This window comes from Hyla sarda, chromosome 5 (assembly GCF_029499605.1).
Source record: "Hyla sarda isolate aHylSar1 chromosome 5, aHylSar1.hap1, whole genome shotgun sequence".
Taxonomy (NCBI): domain Eukaryota; kingdom Metazoa; phylum Chordata; class Amphibia; order Anura; family Hylidae; genus Hyla; species Hyla sarda.
Genome location: NC_079193.1, coordinates 216,931,586 through 216,954,537, shown reverse-complemented (window position 1 = coordinate 216,954,537; position 22,952 = coordinate 216,931,586). Strand labels below are relative to the sequence as shown.

At 44.1% G+C, this 22,952-nt stretch overlaps 1 protein-coding gene across 1 annotated transcript; it reads left to right on the top strand.

The window, feature by feature from the left end:
• Positions 1-2,259: 2,259 nt before the first annotated feature.
• TXNDC5 (thioredoxin domain containing 5) lies at positions 2,260-21,671 on the top strand. The gene is made up of 10 exons (XM_056518489.1): positions 2,260-2,635; positions 5,276-5,425; positions 9,262-9,367; positions 14,714-14,810; positions 15,893-16,008; positions 16,925-17,011; positions 17,651-17,776; positions 19,044-19,126; positions 19,260-19,389; positions 20,766-21,671. Exons 1-10 carry the CDS (start codon positions 2,475-2,477, stop codon positions 20,886-20,888), a joined length of 1,179 nt encoding a protein of 392 aa, XP_056374464.1. The 5' UTR covers positions 2,260-2,474; the 3' UTR covers positions 20,889-21,671.
• The last annotated feature ends 1,281 nt before the right edge of the window (positions 21,672-22,952 follow it).

The window sequence follows — 22,952 nt, the reverse complement described above, 5'->3', positions numbered from 1 at the left end:
CCATGGCTCTATTAATTGTCAATGGGACCTCTGAGGATACCTAGGGGCCCACCCCCATGGATAAGATAGTAATGGAATGATGGCACGCATGCTCGGCCATGGCTCTATTCATTCTCTATGGGACCTCTGAGGATACCCAGGGGCCCACCCCCATGGATAAGATAGTAATGGAATGATGGCACGCATGCTCGGCCATGGCCATGGGACCTCTGAGGATACCTAGGGGCCCACCCCCATGGATAAGATAGTAATGGAATGACGGCACGCATGCTCGGCCATGGCTCTATTTATTCTCTACGGGACCTCTAAGGATACCCAGGGGCCCACCCCCATGGATGAGATAGTAATGGAATGGCGGCACACATGCTCGGCCAAGGCTCTATTCATTCTCAATGGGACCTCTGAGGATACCCAGGGGCCCACCCCCATGGATAAGATAGTAATGGAATGACGGCACGCATGCTCGGCCATGGCTCTATTCATTCTCTATGGGACCTCTGAGGATACCCAGGGGCCCACCCCCATGGATAAGATAGTAATGGAATGATGGCACGCATGCTCGGCCATGGCTCTATTCATTCTCTATGGGACCTCTGAGGATACCCAGGGGCCCACCCCCATGGATAAGATAGTAATGGAATGATGGCACGCATGCTCGGCCATGGCTCTATTCATTCTCTATGGGACCTCTGAGGATACCCAGGGGCCCACCCCCATGGATGAGATAGTAATGGAATGGCGGCACACATGCTCGGCCATGGCTCCATTCATTCTCAATGGGACCTCTGAGGATACCCAGGGGCCCACCCCCATGGATAAGATAGTAATGGAATGACAGCACGCATTCTTGGCCATGGCTCTATTCATTCTGTATGGGACCTCTGAGGATACCTAGGGGCCCACCCCCCATGGATAAGATAGTAATGGAATGGCGGCACGCATGCTCGGCCATGGCTCTATTCATTCTCAATGGGACCTCTGAGGATACCCAGAGGCCCACCCCCATGGATAAGATAGTAATGGAATGACAGCACGCATTCTCGGCCATGGCTCTATTTATTGTCAATGGGACCTCTGAGGATACCTAGGGGCCCACCCCCATGGATAAGATAGTAATGGAATGATGGCACGCATGCTCGGCCAAGGCTCTATTCATTCTCTATGGGACCTCTGAGGATACCCAGGGGCCCACCCCCATGGATAAGATAGTAATGGAATGGCGGAACGCATGCTCGGCCATGGCTCTATTCATTCTCTATGGGACCTCTGAGGATACCCAGCGGCCCACCCCCATGGAGAAGATAGTAATGGAATGACGGCAAGCATTCTCGGCCATGGCTCTATTCATTCTCTATGGGACCTCTGAGGATACCTAGGGGCCCACCCCCATGGATAAGATAGTAATAGAATGAAGGCACGCATGCTCGGCCATGGCTCTATTCATTCTCTATGGGACCTCTGAGGATAGCCTGTAGCCCCCATGGATAAGTTTAGTAATGGAATGATGGCACGCGTGCTCGGCCATGGCTCTATTCATTCTCTATGAGACCTCTGAGGATACCCAGGGGCCAACCCCCATGGAGAAGATAGTAATGGAATGATGGCACGCATGCTCGGCCATGGCTCTATTCATTCTCTATGGGACCTCTGAGGATAACCAGGGGCCAACCCCCATGGATAAGATAGTAATGGAATGATGGCACGCATGCTCGGCCATGGCTCTATTCATTCTGTATGGGACCTCTGAGGATACCCAGGGTCCCACCCCCATGGATAAGATAGTAATGGAATGATGGCACGCATGCTCGGCCATGGCTCTATTCATTCTGTATGGGACCTCTGAGGATAACCAGGGGCCAACCCCCATGGATAAGATAGTAATGGAATGATGGCACGCATGCTCGGCCATGGCTCTATTCATTCTCTATGGGACCTCTGAGGATAGCCTGTAGCCCCCATGGATAAGTTTAGTAATGGAACACTGCTCCATTCACTGTCTATGAGACCTTTGAGGACACGGCAATCCCACCCCGACGGATAAACTCGTTCCCGCCAATCTGGTGAATTGGTGACCATTTTAATCTTGGGATACCCCTTCAAGGTGGTGTTTTTCTAGTTCTTAGTGTGGCTACCATACTATGGGCATTTGGGAATACCCATGAAGCATTGCCTGTAGTAATCCCCCACACACTAGTGCTGTGATGTAGGGTTCTAGTTCCTCCTGTGTGGTGGCTGTAGATGGGTCACTCATCCTCCATACCCTGAGGATTGCTCCATAGACACTTCCTTCTATGTGAAGACATTTCCGTAGAGTAGTGGGCTGTGCTGCTTCACCTGGCCGCCTCTCCCCTCCTCCTCTTCCCGCCCTGATAAGCCTCCTCCTCCCCTCCTCGGCTCTTTCTTCGGCCTCTGTCTAGTGTCTCCTCCTCCCCTCCAGTAACAGGCCGCACACCGCTGTCTCCTGACCCGGAAAGATGATAGGAAGCCGGCTGCTGGCGCTGCTATGGGTGCTGCTGGTCAGCGTGTCCGGGGAGCAGGAGGAGGAGGACGCCCACTCCAAGCACCTCTATTCCGCCGAGATGTTCAGCCATGCCGTGTCCCAGGCGCCGCACTTCATCATGTTCTTCGCCCCTTGGTAATGTCGCCTGTGCTGGGTATAGGGGGCCGGGGCGCTGCATTATGGGTGCTGTGTAATGGGGGGCCCTGTGCTGGGGATAGGGGGCCCTGTGCTGGGTATAGGGGGGGCCGTGCGCTGCATTATGGGTGCTGGGTATAGGGGGCCCTTGTGCTGGGTACAGGGGTGCTCATGTGCTGTTCATAGTTGTGCCAATGTTGTGTGTATGAACCCCGCTCCAGAGCCCAGGGGCATGTGCCAGTCTTCTGTGTGGCAGCAGGGCACTGGCAGCTCCTAATCTTCTGTAGGCATTTCTTATCTGTCAGATAACAGCAGGCAGGGATTCTGCCCCTCTGATAAGCCCCTGCCAGCTGCTGCTTTCCCCAGGCTTAACCCCTTCAGCTCCCTGGCTCAGCACCATATGTCAGTATGCAGTCAGATGTGGGTGACAGAGGTTACAGGTGACAAGTGGCCCTTGTATGGGTGACAATAGCCCTGTCCATGTGCTTGTACTAGATGGCTGCGGCCTCCATGAATGGGCCATCCCAGGTCTGGACATGAGTGGGTGTGTGGATGTGCTGACGTGGCTCCGGAGTCCTGGCATTAGGTTACGTGTACTCAGGGGGTTGTGCTTGTGAGCAGTGCAGCAATACACTACAGAGCAGCTGACAGGTCTATGTAGCCTTCACACTAGTGTGTGTGTGTGTGTGTGTGTGTGTGTGTGATTATTATTATTTTTTTCCCCTGCGTTTTTGTTTTTACAGAATATACTGGTAAAGTTTGCTACTCAAAATCTGGAATGTGACGCTAGTGTGAACACGATCTAAAGGTGTTCGTGCTTGTGATGGGAGTATAAGGGGGAACTGATGTGCATTATAAAATGAACAAGGGTTATTGTTGTGACAAGAATAGCCCAATGACTATAAGTGCCATATGTTCCCAGGTTATGGGCATGAGCGTTTGCACGTAAGCTGGCCGTACATATACAATCTCTGTAGGCTGACATTTCTAGACTCATCTTTCCTTCCCCTGAAACAGTTGATCAGAGCCCCGGTGGTCAGACATATGGCGATTGAATATTGGCTGCCTATCACTAGGATAAGCCCTTAATGTCTCGAGATGCGTCCTTTTACTATATGAATTATGATGGTAGTGTGTGTGTGTGTGTGTGTGTGTGTGGTCGGCCATAGGGCTGGGCGGTATAGCGAGTCATACCGAAATTTTTGTGCTGCACGATATGAATTTTAACCCTTACCGCAATACCGGTTTGGCCCCTCCCCCTTGGGAATGAATGAATTATCAGCCCAGCACTGCGCTGTCCCCACATCGGGGAGCTAATCATATGTGACCCGCGAGCACTGTTCTGTCCCTCCCCCCCCCCCCCCCCCCAATCAATTATTAGCCCAGCGCTGCGCTGTCCCCATCGGGGTACTAATCACCTGTCACCGGCAAGCGCTCCCCTCCTGGTCTTCCTCTTTGTTGCCGGCGCTGACACTCTATACCAGTGGTCTTCAACCTCCAGCTGTTGCAAAACTACAGCCAACGGCTGTCCGGACATGCTGGGAATTGTAGTTTTGCAACATCTGGAGGTCCGCAGGTTGAGGACCACTGCTCTATAATGTATCCCTATGTCCGGGCTGCGAAAGGTAAACAAAATAAACTTTAACTCCCCTTCCCCGTCTGTCCGGACCAGCTTTCTAGGGAATGGAACGTCGGAAAGCCGTCAGCCTATCACCGGCCGTAGAGATGTTCCGCCTCGGCCGGTGATAGGTTGAGCCCACTGTCATTTAAGAAGCCGGCTTGTTACATGACAGTGGGCTCAGCCTATCACTGGCCGAGGCAGAACATCGCTGCGGCCAGTGATAGCCTGACGGCTTTCCGACGTTCACGTCCCCAGGAAGAGCGTAAGTACAACGTGGGAAATGCGTTAAAGTTTATTTTTGTTACCTTTTGCAGCCTGGACATAGGGATACAGTATAGAGCGCCGGCGGCCACAACAAACAGGACAAGGAGAGCAGCGCTTGCGGGTGACGTGAGTATTACCCCGATGGGGACAGCGCAGCACTGGGCTAATAATGAATTTGGGGGGGGGGAATACCGTTATACACTGTGCAACCGCCATAAGTTACAAAAATACCGCGATACACATTTGGCCATACCGCCCAGCCCTAGTCGGCCATTCACCTTGAATGGTCTTCCCTTTTTAACAGGGGTGTTTGATGTAAAATTCGATATCTCTTAAAGGCCTGTCTTCATCTGGAGCTCTTATGGTATATCCACAGGATATGCCGTAAATGTCTGTCAGATGCTGCTCCCACCTTTCAGACCTACACCGATCATGGGGCTCCTAGCCCCCTCTTGCCTGGTTGCGACAATCAGAAAAGGAAGTGGTAAACAGACGAGTGGGCAACTTGTTATGCAACTTAAATGCCATGGAGGTGTTAATTCTGTTTACACAATCCCATTAATGTCAGTGGGAGTTACGCAAGCTATGTAAATTAGCCCACGCAATGTCTTTCAGCTTCCCCATCACCCCAAGCTGCTGCAAGCAGGCCAGAAGGAGTGGGGGCTTTGATATTGAGATAGATGGCACCTATTGCACACTGATGGCATATCCTGATAACTTCTACCTCTGTTCATAAGATGTCCCTTTCATTTCAGGTGTGGCCACTGCCAACGTCTCCAGCCAACTTGGAATGAGCTGGGAGATAAGTACAACAATATGGAAAAGGCTCCGGTTTATGTTGCTAAAGTGGACTGTACAGTGGATAACAAAATCTGTTCAGATAACGGTGTCCGTGGTTACCCAACGTAAGTCTTGTTACTTGACTTATATGATGTTGGGACAATATTCAGATTTTTAAGCTCAGGGATAGCTGGCTGCAGATTAATTTATGGATACATAAATCCATATAAACTTTAAGATTAAGATATGGGTTTGGCAGATCGGGGTAGGGTCGCACATAGCGTATTTGTGTGTTTCTGTGCTACAAAAGTCTATGGAAGTAATAATAATAAACACCCGTAGACTTTGCTAAAACTGAAATACACAGCGCGTGACCCTACCCTAAAGCTACATTATGAAGGGGCTTTGCTATTTAAAAGAATTGGTAATTTCCTAATATACGGTCTGCATCTGAGATGCCCCCAGTCACACAGCCACATGTGTACCATGGTTATCTTCTCTCTCCCGCCTTTCAGTAGTATGGGCCCTCATATGTCTCTGGGGCGTAAAGGAAATCTGTCACCTGAGTCCTCTGCACTAACCTCCGGTCGGTACAGACAGGTAGTGCAGGTGACACTGAAGACAACGGTACTTACCCTGTTCCGTGCAGGGGATCTCCGGTAAACTTCTACGTTTGCTCCAGCTTTGGGCTCGACTTGGGCGTAGTTAGTGATGTCACCAATGCTGTTCTCTAGCAGCGGGACCCAGCAGAGAGCAGCAGCGGTGACGTCAATAAGCTCTGCCCATGCCCCATGCTGGGTGCCCGGAGCTGGAGCTAACGGAAAAGATTACTGGAGATCCCTTGCATGGAACGGGACAAGGTAAGTACCGTTGTCATCACTGTCACCTGCACTACCTGTCGGTACTGACAGGTTAGTGCAGGTGACACTGGTGACAGATTTAGTTTACCTGCCCCAGCGTCTCACATCCTGTACAGCGGAATGGCAGAGCAATTTCAGGGCAGCCATAGACCTGTAGAGACATTGTCATTGTGTACATTTTTATACATGTGCAAGGCTCAACGATACTGTCACTAGTATGCACCTTTGTAAGGGCAACATACTAGTGAGAGACCCTGCTCTATGTATTATAGACAACTTTTCATGCAGCTGATGTATTAGTCATTGACTGACATTTATCATTGTCTTTAGACCGTTTTGTGTCTAGAAAAGGCACAAAAAAGCGCAAGCTGGGTTTATTTGCGCCTTCTTTTGCACCTTTTGGTTTACACATTTCTGCTGATTTTGAGTTGCAATACACATATGGAAGAGTTTTATGAACTGCGCTTTTTTGTAAAAATGTGCAAAAAAAAGGCACAAAGGCACTGAAAACTCTAAAACGACACCAGCGCAGACTTAGCTTAGCTTTTTGGTGTATGTGAAAATGTGACCTGCACAAAATGTATCAAATGCTCTGTGACCATTTAATACATTTGTTGCTCCTACACATTACCAGCGCACAAAAAAAAGGGGGTAGAAAATGCTTCACTTACACCTACAATGATAGATGCTTCACTTACACCTACAATGATAGATGCTTCACTTACACCTACAATGATAAATGCTTCACTTACACCTACAATGATAAATGCTTCACTTACACCTACAATGATAAATGCTTCACTTACACCTACAATGATAAATGCTTCACTTACACCTACAATGATAAATGCCGACCATTGGCTTTATCCGGGACCCAGCGCTGGTCAGTAGTCCTGTCAATGATGTGCACATTCGGTATTACTAACTTTTCATGAGCATCTGATCAAACCCCTATTCCTTAGCCATGCATTAAAGGGGTACTCCGGTGAAAAACTTTATTTTTAAAATAAACTGGTGCCAGAAAGTTAAACAGATTTGTAAATTTAATCAAAAAAGGATAAAATGTGGCAGTCCTCAGTACATTAACTCATCAAAAAGTTATATGGTATCTGTCTGGTATCACCAAGAAAGGAAATGGATATAGTAATCCAATGAATAGATTTATTATATAAAAAACTCAGTATGTGAGAATTAGCAATAAAATACACTTAAAAAAAAATAAAAAAAACGGATGCCACGAATACACATAGATACAAATATCAGTAATACAAGAATCAATATGACTCCATATGACCCCTAATCTACATAAAAGTTGAATAAATCACCAAGTATCTAATGTCATTTGTAATAAAGAAACAACCTGCAACAAAGAAACAACCTGCAACAAAGAAACAACCTGCAAATGAATATAAATGCAATATTATTGATTTCAAATAGCTGTAGTATCCAATAGTAACCATAAGTTCTGTCCTGTAAATGAAAAGCTCGCGATCTTGATAAGTAATCCTATGTGGAGTTGTGGCCACACTCATATGTTGTCACTCTGCATCAGTTGAAATAGTCTTTAGTTGCCGTTCTACCAGTTGTATCCACTTTATAATGATATTGCATATACACTGTATCAGTGTTATTGTATCTGTCCCGTATGCTGCACACTCTGTAATTGCTGTATTTTTGCAGCGTAATAACTGTAATAAAGTTGTCGCCACTTTCGTGCCTCTCACCGCTCCTGGGACCTGGCTGGCTGTGTCACGCTCCAGCTGGGGCGGCGATGTGCGGCCACGTCTCTTCCAGCGAGCTTCGGAGATGGCAGTTCTCGGCCGGTCAGCCTGGTTCCCAGTGGCGTCTGACGTCGGTGGTCAGCAGTCGGCTGATTGCAGGTCAGCTGACTGTTTAGTTGCAAGTGCTCATTCTTTAAAATAGTTAAGTCCTTTTGTTTAAATAGTTAGTCAGCAGGTGGTCAATGGTCTAAGTGGATATATGGCAATTGTTGTCTTCTTGAAGCGCTGTATGTAGAAAAAGGAAAAACGCACCGGGATAGGGTGCTTAATGTGAATAGAGTTCAGTGGGATCCGACATCCAAATAATGCACCAGACTCGTTTCGGGGTATGGCAGATTAACACCCCTTCTTCAGTGGTGTATAAGAAGGGGTGTTAAATCTGCCATACCCCGAAACGCGTCTGGTGCTATATTTGGATGTCGGATACCAGACACCAGACAGATACCATATAACTTTTTGATGAGTTACTGTAAATTACTTCTATTAAAAAATCTTAATCCTTCCTGTACTTATTAGCTGCTGAATACTACAGTGGAAATTCTTTTCCGTTTGAAACACAGTGCTCTCTGCTGACATCTCCTGTCCATTTTTAGGAACTGTCCAGGGTAAAAGGAAATCCCCATAGCAAACATATGCTGCTATGGACAGAGATGTCAGCAGAGAGCACTGTGCTCATAATGTCAGCAGAGAGCTCTGTTTCAAAAAGAAAAGGATTTCCACTGTAGTATTCAGCAGCTGATAAGTACAGGAAGGATTAAGATTTTTTAATAGAAGTAATTTACAAATCTGTTTAAACTTTCTGGCACCAGTTGATCAGTTGAAAGTTTTTCACCAGAGTACCTCTTTAAGATCTGTCTGCCTATACTGTATATATACCTGTCAATCAGTGCAGGTAGTAGTGCTGCGCTTGCTGTGAAGGAATAAACAGTGATTTTAAGACACTGGCTGCATTGAACACTAACAATATAGCCAATAAATGGTTGGTGAAGGGTCTCTGCCACCAGATTATAGCTAAAATGGCATATACTAGTGGCAGATTCCCTTTTAACAAACTCTCATGGAGTACACCAGTGGCTACTTAGGATTGAAAGTAGATTAGGACTAGACATGAAATCACGTCTTTAATAGGCAAACAATCTGCGGTGTGCCACTTTATGGTAAAACGAGGCTAAAACAAGATAGGGAAAATAATCTGAAATTATAACTGTTGGTTTAACTGCCCTTCGCAAAACGTCTTCCCACCATCTCCTATCTTGAATGTATTGTTTAGTAGATAGTGTGGTGATTAGTAATGCTTCTTCCTCTCATTGTTCTCCTTAGTCTAAAACTGTTTAAACCGGGCCAAGAAGCTGTGAAGTACCAGGGCGCAAGAGATATCCAGACTCTGGAGAATTGGATGCTCCAGACTCTAAATGAGGAGCAAGAAGTGAGTGTTCAGGAAGCAAATCCTTCCTGAGGCGAAGGTTCTACTTGGTTTTTTATTTTTTTATCGTTATTATTTATTATTATTTTCCATTTGGCTTTTTATTAATCCTTTTGGCGTTTTTCCCTTTTTTATTTAATTTTTTTTTTTTTTTTTTTTGGCATCTTTCAGCTCCTTGGCGGTTTTGCAAAATCGCAGCATGTTGAGCCTTTGTTTTTTTTACCCTGAAATCATGGCGTTTTTCTCCCTGAGGGGACCTACCTCCCCAAGGTTTTTAATATATTTTTCTCCCATAGACATCTAACGAAATGTATACAATTTTTTTCTTTTTTTTATAAAATTTTTAGTAATTTTTAAAATAGGGATCAATTTATGTGGGTGGGTGTAGACCTAAAAATATAGGCGACAATAAAAAATGTAGCGTGTGTTTAATTTTTTTTCTTCAAAATTTTTAATTTAAATTTTTTTTTTTTGGTAGTACTACTACTCCCAGCATGGAACACACTTTCATGATAGGAGTAGTAGAACCTGTATTAATTGACAGATCGCCCCAGGTCCATTGCGATCCTTCTGTATAATTTATAGATGCGGTCTGACGCTCTTTTATGGTCCCCTGCACTGCCGTATATATACACCTATTCATATTTCCCGCAGAGAGCTGTGATTGGCCAGATGGTTCCAGCCAATGACCGCTCTCTGTGGGAAATAGGAATATGTGTATATATACGTCAGTGCAGGGGACCATAGAAGAGCGTCTATATATTATACAGGAGCGGGTGTCAGGAGTGACATATACTGTGATATTTCCTTAACTGCAGGTACTACTACTCCCAACATGGAGCACACTCGGCTCCATTCTGGGAGCTGTAGTACCTGCATTAATAGACAGATCGCAACAGGTGTCAAGTTTCACTTGCTGCAATCTGTCTATTAATGCAGGTATTACAGCTCCCATCATGGAGCAGAGTTTGCTCCATGTTGGGAGTAGTAGTACCTGCAGGTAAGAACAGATCACAGCGGGTATCACTACTGGCATCCGCTGCGATCATCTCATCCTGTCTATTGCAGAGATGTGGAGCGGCTTTCTCCTCCACTCTGCTTCTCTGCAGTATACCCCGGCTGGCCACTCACTCACTCATTCATATTTCCCGCTGAGAGCTGTGATTGGCTGCAACCATTGGCACCACTCTGGGTGGAAAATATGAATGAGTGATGTTCTATTCAAATCACTGGCAAGAGTATAGTGCAGAGATGTGAGCGCTGTGTAGAGCGTCTCTGCTATATTATGGACGATCGCATCGGGTGTCACGACTGACCGGGGGCGATATGTCTATTAGAACAGGTACTACAGCTCCCATCATGGAACAGTATTCCATGCTGGGAGTAGTAGTACTACCTAAAAAAAAAAAAAAAAAAAAAAAAAAAGTGAAACACACACTATTAAACATTAATTAAAATTTTGTTATAAAATATATAAATTTCGTTGAATAAAATTTTTTCTATCACTACTCCATCCTTACACATTTTTGGGCATACCCAACTCATACAGCCCAGCTCTGTGGGACTCAGAAGTTTAAATGGTCACTGTTGTCGAAACTTTGCATGTATCTCTAGTACAAGCGAATGTAATATACCAGTTTAGAGAAATTAATTTCCTGTTATCAAGCATCTACCATGACCCCAATGCTCGGATTCATTCACTATAAAAAGAACCTTCCCCCCCCCCCACCCCACCACCACCACCACAAGAGCTTTCTGTGAATGTTAGCTCTCACCCCAGGGCTTGATTTAACAGCCTAGACTGCTCGATACTGCTCTATAATGTCCTCTATGCTGCCGCTTATGATTTACTGTAAAGACAGGTAGATGTATCAAAACCTGTCTAGAGGTAAAGTGGAGCAGTTACCCAGTTGCCTATACCTCCTGCATATTCCTTGCGCTGCCATACGTGGCACAGGAGATTGGTAGAAGAACCCAATATGGCACAAAAAAAAAAAAAAAACACAGATGCAAAAGGATGCCACAAATGGCATCCTCTTGTGCATCCGTTAGTATGGTCTGTTTAGGAGGCAGTGACGGAAGAAAAGCAGGATGGAAGACAATGGTCATGTGAATGTAGCTTTAACTCCTTGGGGACGAAGGGCGTATGCATACGCCCTCCTGTCCCGTCACTTAAGGACGGAGGGCGTATCCATACGCCCTCCGTATTTCCAATCACTGCCGCTCACCGGGCGGTGATCGGACCGGGATGCCTGCTGATATCTATCAGCAGGCATCCCGTGGCAATGCCTAGTGGGGTCCTGAGACCCCCAATATCGGCGATCGCAGCAAATCGCAGGTCAATTCAGACCTGCGATTTGCCGCAATCCGGGCAAATCTCGGAAAATAAGACTGATCGGAGCTGTCAGAGACAGCTCCGACCAGCCTAAAGCATAGGAGCGAGGTGGCAATGTTGCCACCCCCTCCTAATCCATGCCATTGGTCGGTCAGGCTGACCACCAATGGCAGGAGGGGGGCGGGGGGTTACAGTTAATTTCCCCCCGCTCTGCGCACCGATCGAAGTCGGTACAGAGCGGGGGGAACACTGGCGGCGAGGTGGGGGACATGGCCCGGCTTACCCGGACCGGCATCGGCGGCGGAATCCCGGAGCAGCGGCAGGAGGAAGAGCGGCGGCCGGAAAGTGCGGCTGAGAAGGCTGCAGTGAAGATTGCGGTAAGTGATCTTCACTGTGGCCTTCTAAAAGCTGCAAAACTACAACTCCCAGCATGCCCACACAGCCAAAGGCTGTCTGGGCATACTGGGAGTTGTAGTTTTGCAACATCTGGTTGTAGTTTTGCAACATCTGGTTACACCCATGTGCCTCCAGCTGTTGCAAGACTACAACTCCCAGCATGTACGGTCTGTCAGTGCACTCTGGGAGTTGTAGTTTTGCAACAGCTGGAGGCGCACGGGTTGGAATCACTGAGTTAGGAAACACTCTAGCTCAGTGTTTCCCAACCAGTGTGCCTACAGCTGTTGCAAAACTACAATTCCCAGCACGGCCAGACAGTCAGGGATGCTGGGCGTGTAGTTCTTCAATATCTGGCCCTTCAGATGTTGCAGAACTACAGCTCCCAGCATGCCTGGACAGTCTGGGCATGCTTGGAGTTGGAGTTTTGCAACATCTGGAGGGCTACAGTTTGAAGGCCACTGTTCTTCCCCAGTTGTTGCATAACTACAACTCCTAGCATGCCTAAACTGTCCAGGCATGCTGGGAGTTGTAGTTCTGCAACATCTGAAGGGCCAGATATTGCAGAACTACACGCCCAGCATCCCTGATTGTCTGGCCGTGCTGGGAATTGTAGTTTTGCAGCAGCTGTAGGCACACTGGTTGGGAAACACTGAGCTAGAGTCTGTTTCCTAACTCAGTGATTCCAACCCGTGCGCCTCCAGCTGTTGCAAAACTACAACTCCCAGAGTGCACTGACAGACCGTACATGCTGGGAGTTGTAGTCTTGCAACAGCTGGAGGCACATGGGTTGGAATCACTGAGCTAGAGTCTGTTTTCTAACTCAGTGGTTCCCCACCAGTGTACCTACAGCTGTTGTAAAACTACAACTCCCAGCATGTACGGTCTGTCGGTGCATTCTGGGAGTTGTCATTTTGCCACAGCTGAAGGTTTGGGCCCCCCCCCCCCCCCCCCCCATGTGAATGTACAGGGTACATTCACACGGGCGGGTTTATAGTGGGTTTCCTTCAAGGAAACTTACTGTGAACCCCTGCCTGTGTGAATGTACCCTAAAAACACTACACTACACTAACAAATAATAAAAAGTAAAACACTACACATACACCCCCTTACACGTCGCCCCCCCCCCCCCCCCCCCCCCCCCCCCAATAAAAATGAAAAACGTCTCATACGGCAGTGTTTCCTAAACGGTGCCTCCAGCTGTGGCAAAACCACAACTCCCAGTGTTGCCGGACAGCCATAGACTGTCCTGGCAGGCTGGGAGTCTTGCAACAGCTGGAGGCACCCTGTGGGAGACACTGCTGTAGGGTTTTGGTGGAGACAAGCACCATCCTTGTAACTGGGTCCACCCCTACTGCAAATTCCTTATTCAGGCCTCAAATGTACATGGCGCTCTCTCACTTCAGAGCCCTGTCGTATTTCAAGGCAACAGTTTAGGGCCACATATGGGGTATCTCCGCACTCGGGAGAAATTGCGTTACAAAGTTTGGGGGGATTTTTCTTCCATTACCCTTTGTAGAAATGGTAAATCTGGGGAAAAAAAACCTGCACTTTAGTGAAAAAATTTTTTTTTCATCTACACATCTGAATATAACGAAAAGTCGTCTAACACCTGTGGGGTGTTAAGGCTCACCAGACCCCTTGTTACGTGCCTTGAGGGGTGTAGTTTCCAAAATGGTATGCCATGTGTTTTTTTTTTTTTTTTTTTTTGCTGTTCTGGCACCATAGGGGCTTCCTAAATGTGACATGCCCCCAAAAACCATTTCAGCAAAACTCACTCTCCAAAATCCCATTGTCGCTCCTTTGCTTCTGAGCCCTCTACTGGGCCCGCAGAACACTTGACATACACATATGAGGTATTTCCTTACTCGAGAGAAATTGGGTTACAAATTTTGGGGTCTTTTTCTCCTTTTACCCCTTGTAAAATTTCAAAAACTGGGTCTACAAGAACATGCGAGTGTAAAAAATGAAGATTTACAATTTTCTCCTTCACTTTGCTGCTATTCCTGTGAAACACCTAAAGGGTTAACAAACTTACTGAATGTCATTTTGAATACTTTGAGGGGTGCAGTTTTTATAATGGTGTCATTTATGGGGTATTTCTAATATGAAGGCCCTTCAAAACTGAACTGGCCCCTAAAAAATTCAGATTTTTGAAAATTTTGTGAAAAATTGGAAAATCGCTTCTGAACTTTTAAGCCCTCTGATGTTTTCCAAAAGTAAAAACATGTGAACTTTATGATGCAAACATAAAGTAGATATATTGTATATGTGAATCAAAATATTATTTATTTAGAATGTTTATTTTCCTTACAAGCAGAGAGCTTCAAAGTTAGAAAAATGCAAAATTTTAAATTTTTTCATCAAATTTTGGAATTTTTCACCAAGAAATGATGCAAGTATTGACAAAAATTTACCACTAACATAAAGTAGAATATGTCACGAAAAAACAATCTCTGAATCGAATGAAAAGTAAAAGCATTCCAGAGTTATTAATTCTTAAAGTGACAGTGGTCAGAATTGCAAAAAATGCTCCCACCCTTAGGGTTATAATGGGCTCCGTCCCCAAGGAGTTAATCTCCTTGCATTAATGTTCTAATTAATTATTATTTTTTCCTTAGGAAGCAAAAAGTGAGCAGGAAGCTTCCAAAACTCCAGAAGCCAAGCAGGGTCTATATGAACTTGCCTCATCAAATTTCAAGGATCATGTAGCTCAAGGTAACATGTTTATACTTTCTTATTTAGGATAGAGTGCTGGCAAAAATTGAATGCTGTATGTTGCTGTTAGACCTGCACAGTGTATCTCAATCGCATCGTGATTTTTGAGTTTTGCAATATGTTGATTCAGACTTTAGGAAAATTCTGCGATTACCTGTGAGCCCCTGCTGATCGGCAGCTTCTGTCCCTGCTGATCGGCGGCATCAGAATTTTGCTCCTCTTGCCTAGTGCTGGGAGGAGGTGACTTAAAGAAGCAACTCCCTCCCAGCGCTCTATGGTGCAGTTGCAGGAGGGGAGCAACAAGACTGTAGAGGCCAGGTACAGTGCATGAAATGGAGGAATTAAAATGTAACTTCTCAATGAGCATGACATGAGGCATATGGGGTGGGAGAATGCAAATGAGAGGGAATGGGCCACTCATAGCTGTCTGACTATACACAATATAAGCAGATAGCTGTCAACTAGCAGCTGGTGGGTGTAGGCCATGGTCAGACTGGGAATTTCCATAATAAAAATCCTCCTGTTAGATTCTGTGATGGTTTAGTATCTGGGTCCTGATGCAGGGAACCTTAGAACCTGATAGTAATTTTTTTTTTATCATTCTCTGCCAGATCAAATAGTTTGGGGGGAAAAAAAAAGCCCTAGAGGACACAGGGTGTACCGGTATTCCCTGGCTGCCTGGATGTATGACCTGAAGTGAGCGCAGGAGGAGGGGGACCCGCACAGATGCCTGCCGTCAATCTTTCAGATGCTGTGATCAATGCTGATCACAGTATCTGAAGTATTAGGGGGGCTTCGAGAGACTCATCAAACCACCAAATGAAAGTCATTAATGACATTTGACTCTTAATGACTCTTTAAAGAGTATAATTAGTCGCCCCAAAAAAAAGCCCTCCTATGGGTCTGTGGATAAAAAAAATAAAAGTAATGGCCTCTTAAAAGGTGAGGAGTTAAAAACGAAAACCTTTATATAAATTGACTGCGTCCTTAAGGGGTTTAGATCAAGTATTATGTCCACATATTTAAAAAAATCCTATACATATCTGCTGCTGACGTGGTCTTTTGTGTCACTTACTTTGTAGGAAACCATTTCATCAAATTCTTTGCTCCTTGGTGTGGACACTGCAAATCCTTGGCACCTGCATGGGAACAGCTGGCATCATCCTATCAGAATTCCAATGCTGTCAAGGTTGCTAAGGTATGTAGAGAACAACACAAAGGTATTGGTTAATGTAGCAGTAAATCATAGGATGGGTAAGAAGAATATAGCCCAGGTCTGCCACAACCGGCCGATGCTTGCTGCTAACATCTAAGATCACTTTAATGGTTAAATGCATTGATCAATAGTGATTGCAGCATTTTAACATTAAATGCAGGTTCGCTCGCTCGTTCTCTCTCGCGCGCTCTCGCTACATTGTTTCTAAAGCATCACATATATTCTATTAAAAAGGCCACTGAAGTTCAGGGCTCATCACTGTGCCTTCCAGATGTTCTTTAAAGTATGCAACAATGCATTTTCTGTTTTAGTTCCCAATGGTTTGTTAGAGTTCATCATGACCACCTCCTTCGGGAGAGAATTCCACAGTCTCACTGCTCTTACAGTAGAAAACCCCATCTGTGCTGGTGTAGAAACCTTCTTTCCTCTAGATGTAGAGGATGCCCCCTTGTTATATATACAGTCCTGGGTATAAATAGATCATGAGAGGGATCTCTGTACAGTCCCCTGATATATTTATACATAGTTATTAGGTCTCCCCTAAGCCTTCTTTTTTCTAAACTAAATGACCCTAATTCTGATAATCTTTCTGGGTACTGTAGTCCTCCCATTCCCTGTATTACTCTGGTTGCCCGTCTTTGAACCCTCTCCACCTTCACTATATCTTTCTTGTACACTGGTGCCCAGTACTGTACACAGTATTCTATGTGTGGTCTGACTAGTGATTTGTACAGCGGTAGAATTATTTCCTTGTCGTGGGCATCTATGCCCCTATTGATGCCCCCATGATTTTATTTGCCTTGGCAGCAGCTGCTTCAGCCCTGCAGGAGTCTGCTGATATATCTCTGTATAAAGTATCTGAAGAGTGCTTATCTTTATCTTTCCTCTCTCATTCTAGGTTGATTGTACCCAGCATAATGACCTGTGCTCTGACAATCAAGTCCGTGGCTACCCAACTTTGCTGTGGTTTAAAAATGGTGAAAAAGTAGGTCACACTATTTATAATGTTGTTTTAGTAAAGCTTAAAAGGGTTTGTCCCCCAAACTCAGTACTTAGTAATGTTTCAAAGCTCCCAGTGGTTACACCTCCACCAGTCAGCTGGTTACAGTCTCACGGCGCAAAAAAAGAGTCCTCATACAGCCCTGTGTACAGAAAAATCTGAAAGTTATAGGTGTTCAAAATTTTAAACATACTTTATTTTGTGGAAAATGTTTGAGGTGTTGTATGTACTTTATTTTTATTTTTTATAGCAGTACAATAATAGAAAATATGTAACCATGGGGATCATTTTAATCGTATTGACCCACAGAATAAAGAAAACATTTTTATAGTGCCATTTGCAAAATTTCGGTTTTCCTTTCAATTTCCTCACCCAAATAAAAAAATGTTGGGTTTGCTGTACATTTTATGGTAAGGTGAGTGATTACAAAGGACTATTTATCACGCAAAAAACAAGCCCTCACATGGGTCTGTGGATGGAAATCTATGGGATAGCCCCTTTAACTTGACCTAGACAACTGAGGGTAGAATGTTCAGTTAAAATGTTGTCAGAATACAGTGCAGGATAATTTCAGGATATCTCTTTTTTTATTCGGTGTTTACCATGCCTATGTACTTGTTACAGGCGGACCAATATAAGGGAAAGAGGGACTTGGATTCCTTAAAAGAATATATTGAAAGTCAATTAAAACCTGCAGATGACAAAGAAGCTGATATTCCAGCACAAGCTGAAGAGCCAGCAGAAGTAGAGGTATGTGGCAGAATACACCTGAATGATTGAAATATTCCTACAACAAACAAGGTTCTCTTACATATGCCATCCTATAACATTGTAGATCAGTGGTGAGCGCTGGATATGATTAACAGTGTTTCCCACCCAGGGTGCCTCCAGCTGTTGCAAAACTAGCCGAAGGCTGTCCAGGCATGCTGGGAGTTGTAGTTTTGCAACAGCTGGAGGCACCCTGGTTGGGAAACACTGGATTAAAATCTGTTGTGTGGTATCCCTTTTATTAACGAAATTGTAAAGCTGTAACTTCTATCATTGTAGTTATTGTTCTTGGAAATATTTATTTACTTGCCAGTGTATAGATAGAGATATATATTATATTATATAATATTAATATTAAATTAATATGATAATTATTATTATAATTATTATTAATATTATTATTATTATTAATAATTATATTATTATTAATATAATAATATTATTATAAATAATATTATTATAATTATTATTATTATTGTTGACTCTGGTGGAAATTTTTTTATTTTATTTTATTTAAATCAACTGGTGCCAGAATGTTAAACAGATTTGTAAATTACTTCTATTAAAAAAATCTTAATCCTTCCAGTACTTATTAGCTGCTGAATACTACAGAAGAAATTGTTTTCTTTTTGGAACCTGGAGCTCTCTGCTGACATCATGACCACAGTGCTCGCTGCTGACATCTGTCAATTTTAAGAACTGTCCAGAGTAGGAGAAAATCCCCATAGAAAACATATGCTGCTCTGGACAGTTCCTAAAATGGACAGCAGAGAGCACTGTCTTAAAGAAAAGCATTTCTTCTGTAGTATTCAGCAGCTAATAAGTACTGTAAGGATTAAGATTTTGTAATATAGAAGTAATTTACAAATCTGTTTAACTTTCTGGCACCAGTTTGTTTAAAAAAAAAAAAAAAAAATCCACAGGAGTACCCCTTTTTTTTTTTTAAATTTGAAAAATGCTTCTAACTAATGCCTTTTTATTCTGGTGACACCGTTATGACTCTATTGATGATTTATGTGTACAGTAAACTGATTTAGGAGTAAAAACCTACAAGAACTTAAGTTATTTGGCAATATTTCTTCTGTTTTAGTAAATACAGAAACTTTATTCAACGGTGAATTACACTGGGTACATTTAGTTTCCATGTGTAATGGAGGGAATACTTGATAAAGCCCATTAAGACATGAAGCAAAGTGTAAAGTAATTTTGGTGGTTCTCATGAAAAAACATTCTGTTTTGTTTCTTCCAGTCCAAAGTTCTGTCTCTTACTGAAAGTAACTTTGACCAGACCGTTGCCTTGGGTGTCAGTTTCATTAAGTTCTATGCACCATGGTAAGTGATTTAGCTGTAGACAGTGAGACTGTATATAAGCCAGAGAATCGGAGGTACCTACATTTAATCTTCCTTTCTATCACATTGTACAATAAAATAACGTGTATACTTTTATCTCCTCTCCCACATAAAGGTGTGGACACTGTAAACATCTTGCACCTACCTGGGAGGAACTTTCTCAAAAGGACTTTCCTGGTTTGAGTGATGTGAAAATTGCCAAAGTTGACTGCACTGCAGAGAGATCTTTGTGTAACAGATTCTCAGTAAGTTTTTACAGCAGATTTTCACTTAATGAATGTATGGTGTGTGTGTGGGCATTAGGCGACGTTCAGAAAATGGAAAATTTCCATCTGGACATTTCACTGACAGCGGAGCACCGGCAGAATATGCTGGTGCTTGGACAGTTTGGAAATGCGACGTCTCATAGACAGCAATGCATTTCCGTGCAGACTTCGGGATTGGGATTTCCACAGCAGTGCAAAGTGCTTCAGAATCCCATTAAAATCAATGGACTGCTGCTGTGAAATTCCATTGTGTGAACATGGCTACTAAAGATATATATGGGGAGATTTATCAAACCCTGTGAAGAGAAAAGTAGAGTAGTTGCCCACAGCATTTTTCAGAGACCCTTTAAAAAAAAAAAAAAACTATGTTTGCTATGGTCAAATGGTAAACTTCTCCTCTGCACAGGATTTAATACATCTCCCCTGTAGACACCCTGACAAATCCTGAGATTTTTTTAGCTGATACATTCTATCGTATTAACATGATTAAGACTGGACAGAGTAAAGATTAATGGTGGGGGTTTCCGCCCCCCCCTTGCGATCTCCTGGTGGTACCCCGGTGTTCTGAACATTTTTGTTCAAAACGCTGGGTATGGGTGGCTGTGGTCGTGATGCTACGCCCCCCTCCATTCAGGCCTATGGGAGGGGGTGTTGCATCACAACCACTGACGCCCAAACCCAGCTTTCTGAACAAAAAATTTTCAGAATGCCAGGGTACCATCTGTAGATCGCATGGGGGTCCCAGCAGCCAGACCCCCTGCGATCAGGAATTTTATCCACTATCCGAAGTCTAGGGGATAAAATGCTCCAGGGGAGGAGTGAAAAAAAAACCTCAAAAAAATAAAAAAGGTTTTATTTATTTTTTAAATCCTCAATGATAAAACTATACAAATTTGGTATTGTAATTGTGCCACCCAAAATCAACTGTGATGAAACTATACAAACTTGGTATTATTGTAATCATGCCAATCTAAAGTATCGAGATAACGTGTTAGTTTTATGAGCAAAATTGCATTTTTTTTTTTTCCAATTTTACCTCCCTAAATTATTTTATCTATTTAAAAAAAAAAAAAAAAAATTATGCATTATGTTATGGGAAAAATAAAGTAAAATTAATCGTACAAAAAAGCCCTCATATTGTAGATAAAACAAAATAAGTTTTATGGCTATTCAGGGCCAAAGAGGGGAAAAAAGTGCAAAAACAAAAAATTGGCCCGGTCCTTTAGAGTTGAAATAGATTTATGACATGGCACCATCCTTGACTGGTTCACACAGTAATTTTTTTTTTAATTGTGTATATGTTCCCGTTGCTGAAAATAATACTTTATTATACTATAATAATTTTTTTTCAACAGGTGCGTGGGTATCCATCTTTATTACTCTTCCGTGCTGGGGAGAAAATTGGTGAACATGAAGGAGCTAGAGATCTGGACACATTACAAAACTTTGTCCTGCGCCACTCCAGAGATGAATTATAAATCTGTCCTAAACCCTATGGGTTTGTGCTACCTGTACAGGCCAAATGGTTACTGAATTATTTACATGCAGTACTATATGGCTAGGGCTCCATGGTGGCATAAAATAGCCTGCAGCTCCTGTGTGTGACCACCATGTAGCCCTATCCTTGTCTAAGTGTTCTGTGCAGTAAGTTTTAAGGATTACTATGCCCCTAAGCATTTTATTCCCTAACCAAAGGCTAGTGGATAAGATGTCTGATCGCGGGGGTCCCGCAGCTGAGAACCCCCGCAATCACTCCTGCAGCATCCCGATCATCTTGTGCATGGAGCGAACTTCGCTCTGTGCACAAGATCCTTTGGTTAGGGGATAAGATGCCTAGGGGCTGAGTAACCCTTTAATCCTGGAAAAGGGAGGCCCTATAATGAAATGTCTAAGACATTCTGCAGAAACCTCTACAAGGACACCTCAGGATGTATGTTATACCACTATAAAGATAGTTGTTGGTTGTGCACCTCTTTACCATTATGAAAATGTATTTTTCCTATTGTTAATTCAGATGTGAAGTGCCTTACTTCCTATAAGGATGATGGCTTGCGTATTTTCCCTCCCCCGTATTGTCCTAATTTGTGTAAGAAATGCAGTACGGTTTCTATAAGATACAAATGTTTGTTACAAATCATTGCCTTTTAAGGAGGGGGTGGGGTGGATTAAATTGCCATTTTGTGTACAGTTAGGCCTTATGTTTTTTTTCTTGAGTAAAAGCCCAGCTGGACCAATAAAAGTGACTGTAACAGACCAGATAAAGTGTCAGTAGTCTGTTCAGTAGGTTGCAATCTGTTCATTCTAGTGTATAGAAGAATTTAAAAAATAATTTTACGTTTGCTGTTTTTAAGGCTCCTTTCACACTAAAAATCCATCGGTTTTTAAAGATCCGTTATAATGTTCCGTTATGAAACGCCTGAAAATTGGCCGTTAAACGGCTGTTACAAAATCCCATTGTAGTCTATGGGATTTTTACATGATCTGTTTTTAACCCGTTATAGCCCGTTATTAATAACAGACTTTATTTTGTGACGTGAGAAAGTAATGGGAGAAATTGTGCATTTAACGGCCGAATTGCAGGGTTTTTGTAACAGAACTTATGAAGGATCCTTAAAACCTGATGAATGTATAGTGTGAAAGGAGCCTTAATTGTCCGGTGTGTATTGTATCAGCAGTTTTGTGCTGATGAGGGCTTGAAATGAGAGGATTTAGGGGTAGTATTTGCTGACATCCTAATGCAGGGGTGCCAAACTCAAATTCATCGGGGGCCACATCAGCAGTTTGGTCTTAAAGGGCCGGTTGTATCTGTAGGACAGATTCTCCCCCCCCCCCCCCCCCCCCCCACATACTGTATATGCCGGTGTATAAGACGACCCCCAACTTTTACAGTTAAAATGTAGAGTTTGGGATATACTCTCCATATAAGACTACCCCTCCTACCGCAATGTACAGTACCTTGTAGTTCCCCCCCCCCCCGGTCCTCGGCCCGGGGTCGCATCTACTGCTATGGACCATAGCTGTAGGTGCCAGGACCGGTCAAGCGGTGACCAGAACGCTGAAGAAGAGAACTGGACGCCGGTCACTTACCAGGGCCTGCGCGCGTCCTCCTGCGATGATCCTGCCGTCCTCCTGTTCCTCCCGCATCTCTATGGTTGTACGCACGCGACGTCACTGACGTACAACCATCGAGGAGGAGGACCGAAGGATCGCCGCGCATGCGCTGAAGAGGAGTTTTTTTGTTTAAGCGAGATTAAAGGTGAAGGCTGGCGGCGGGCCACATGACGAGGTCTGGCGGGCCGGCTTCGGCCCGCGGGCCAGGTGTTGTGACACCTCTGTCCTAATGGGTCCATAGGGAAAGCAAGTTCAATGCTTGTAGCTACAGGTATGTCCAAGTAGAAAATAAAATTGTATTCCCGCTATATAGGGCTGTTGGGAGATTTATCAAAACCAGTTTAGAGGAAGAATGGTGCAGTGACCCTGGCAACCAGTGGGATTTCAGCTTTCATTTTTCACAGGCCTCTTTTTAAAAATGAAAGAAGCAG

Excerpts from the sequence above, each read along its gene's own strand:
- TXNDC5 (XM_056518489.1), top strand. The coding sequence starts at position 2,475 with ATGATAGGAAGCCGGCTGCTGGCGCTGCTATGGGTGCTGCTGGTCAGC. Across the intron at positions 5,426-9,261 it reads GGTGTCCGTGGTTACCCAAC|TCTAAAACTGTTTAAACCGG; the intron begins GTAAGTCTTGTT and ends TGTTCTCCTTAG. Across the intron at positions 14,811-15,892 it reads CAAGGATCATGTAGCTCAAG|GAAACCATTTCATCAAATTC; the intron begins GTAACATGTTTA and ends CTTACTTTGTAG.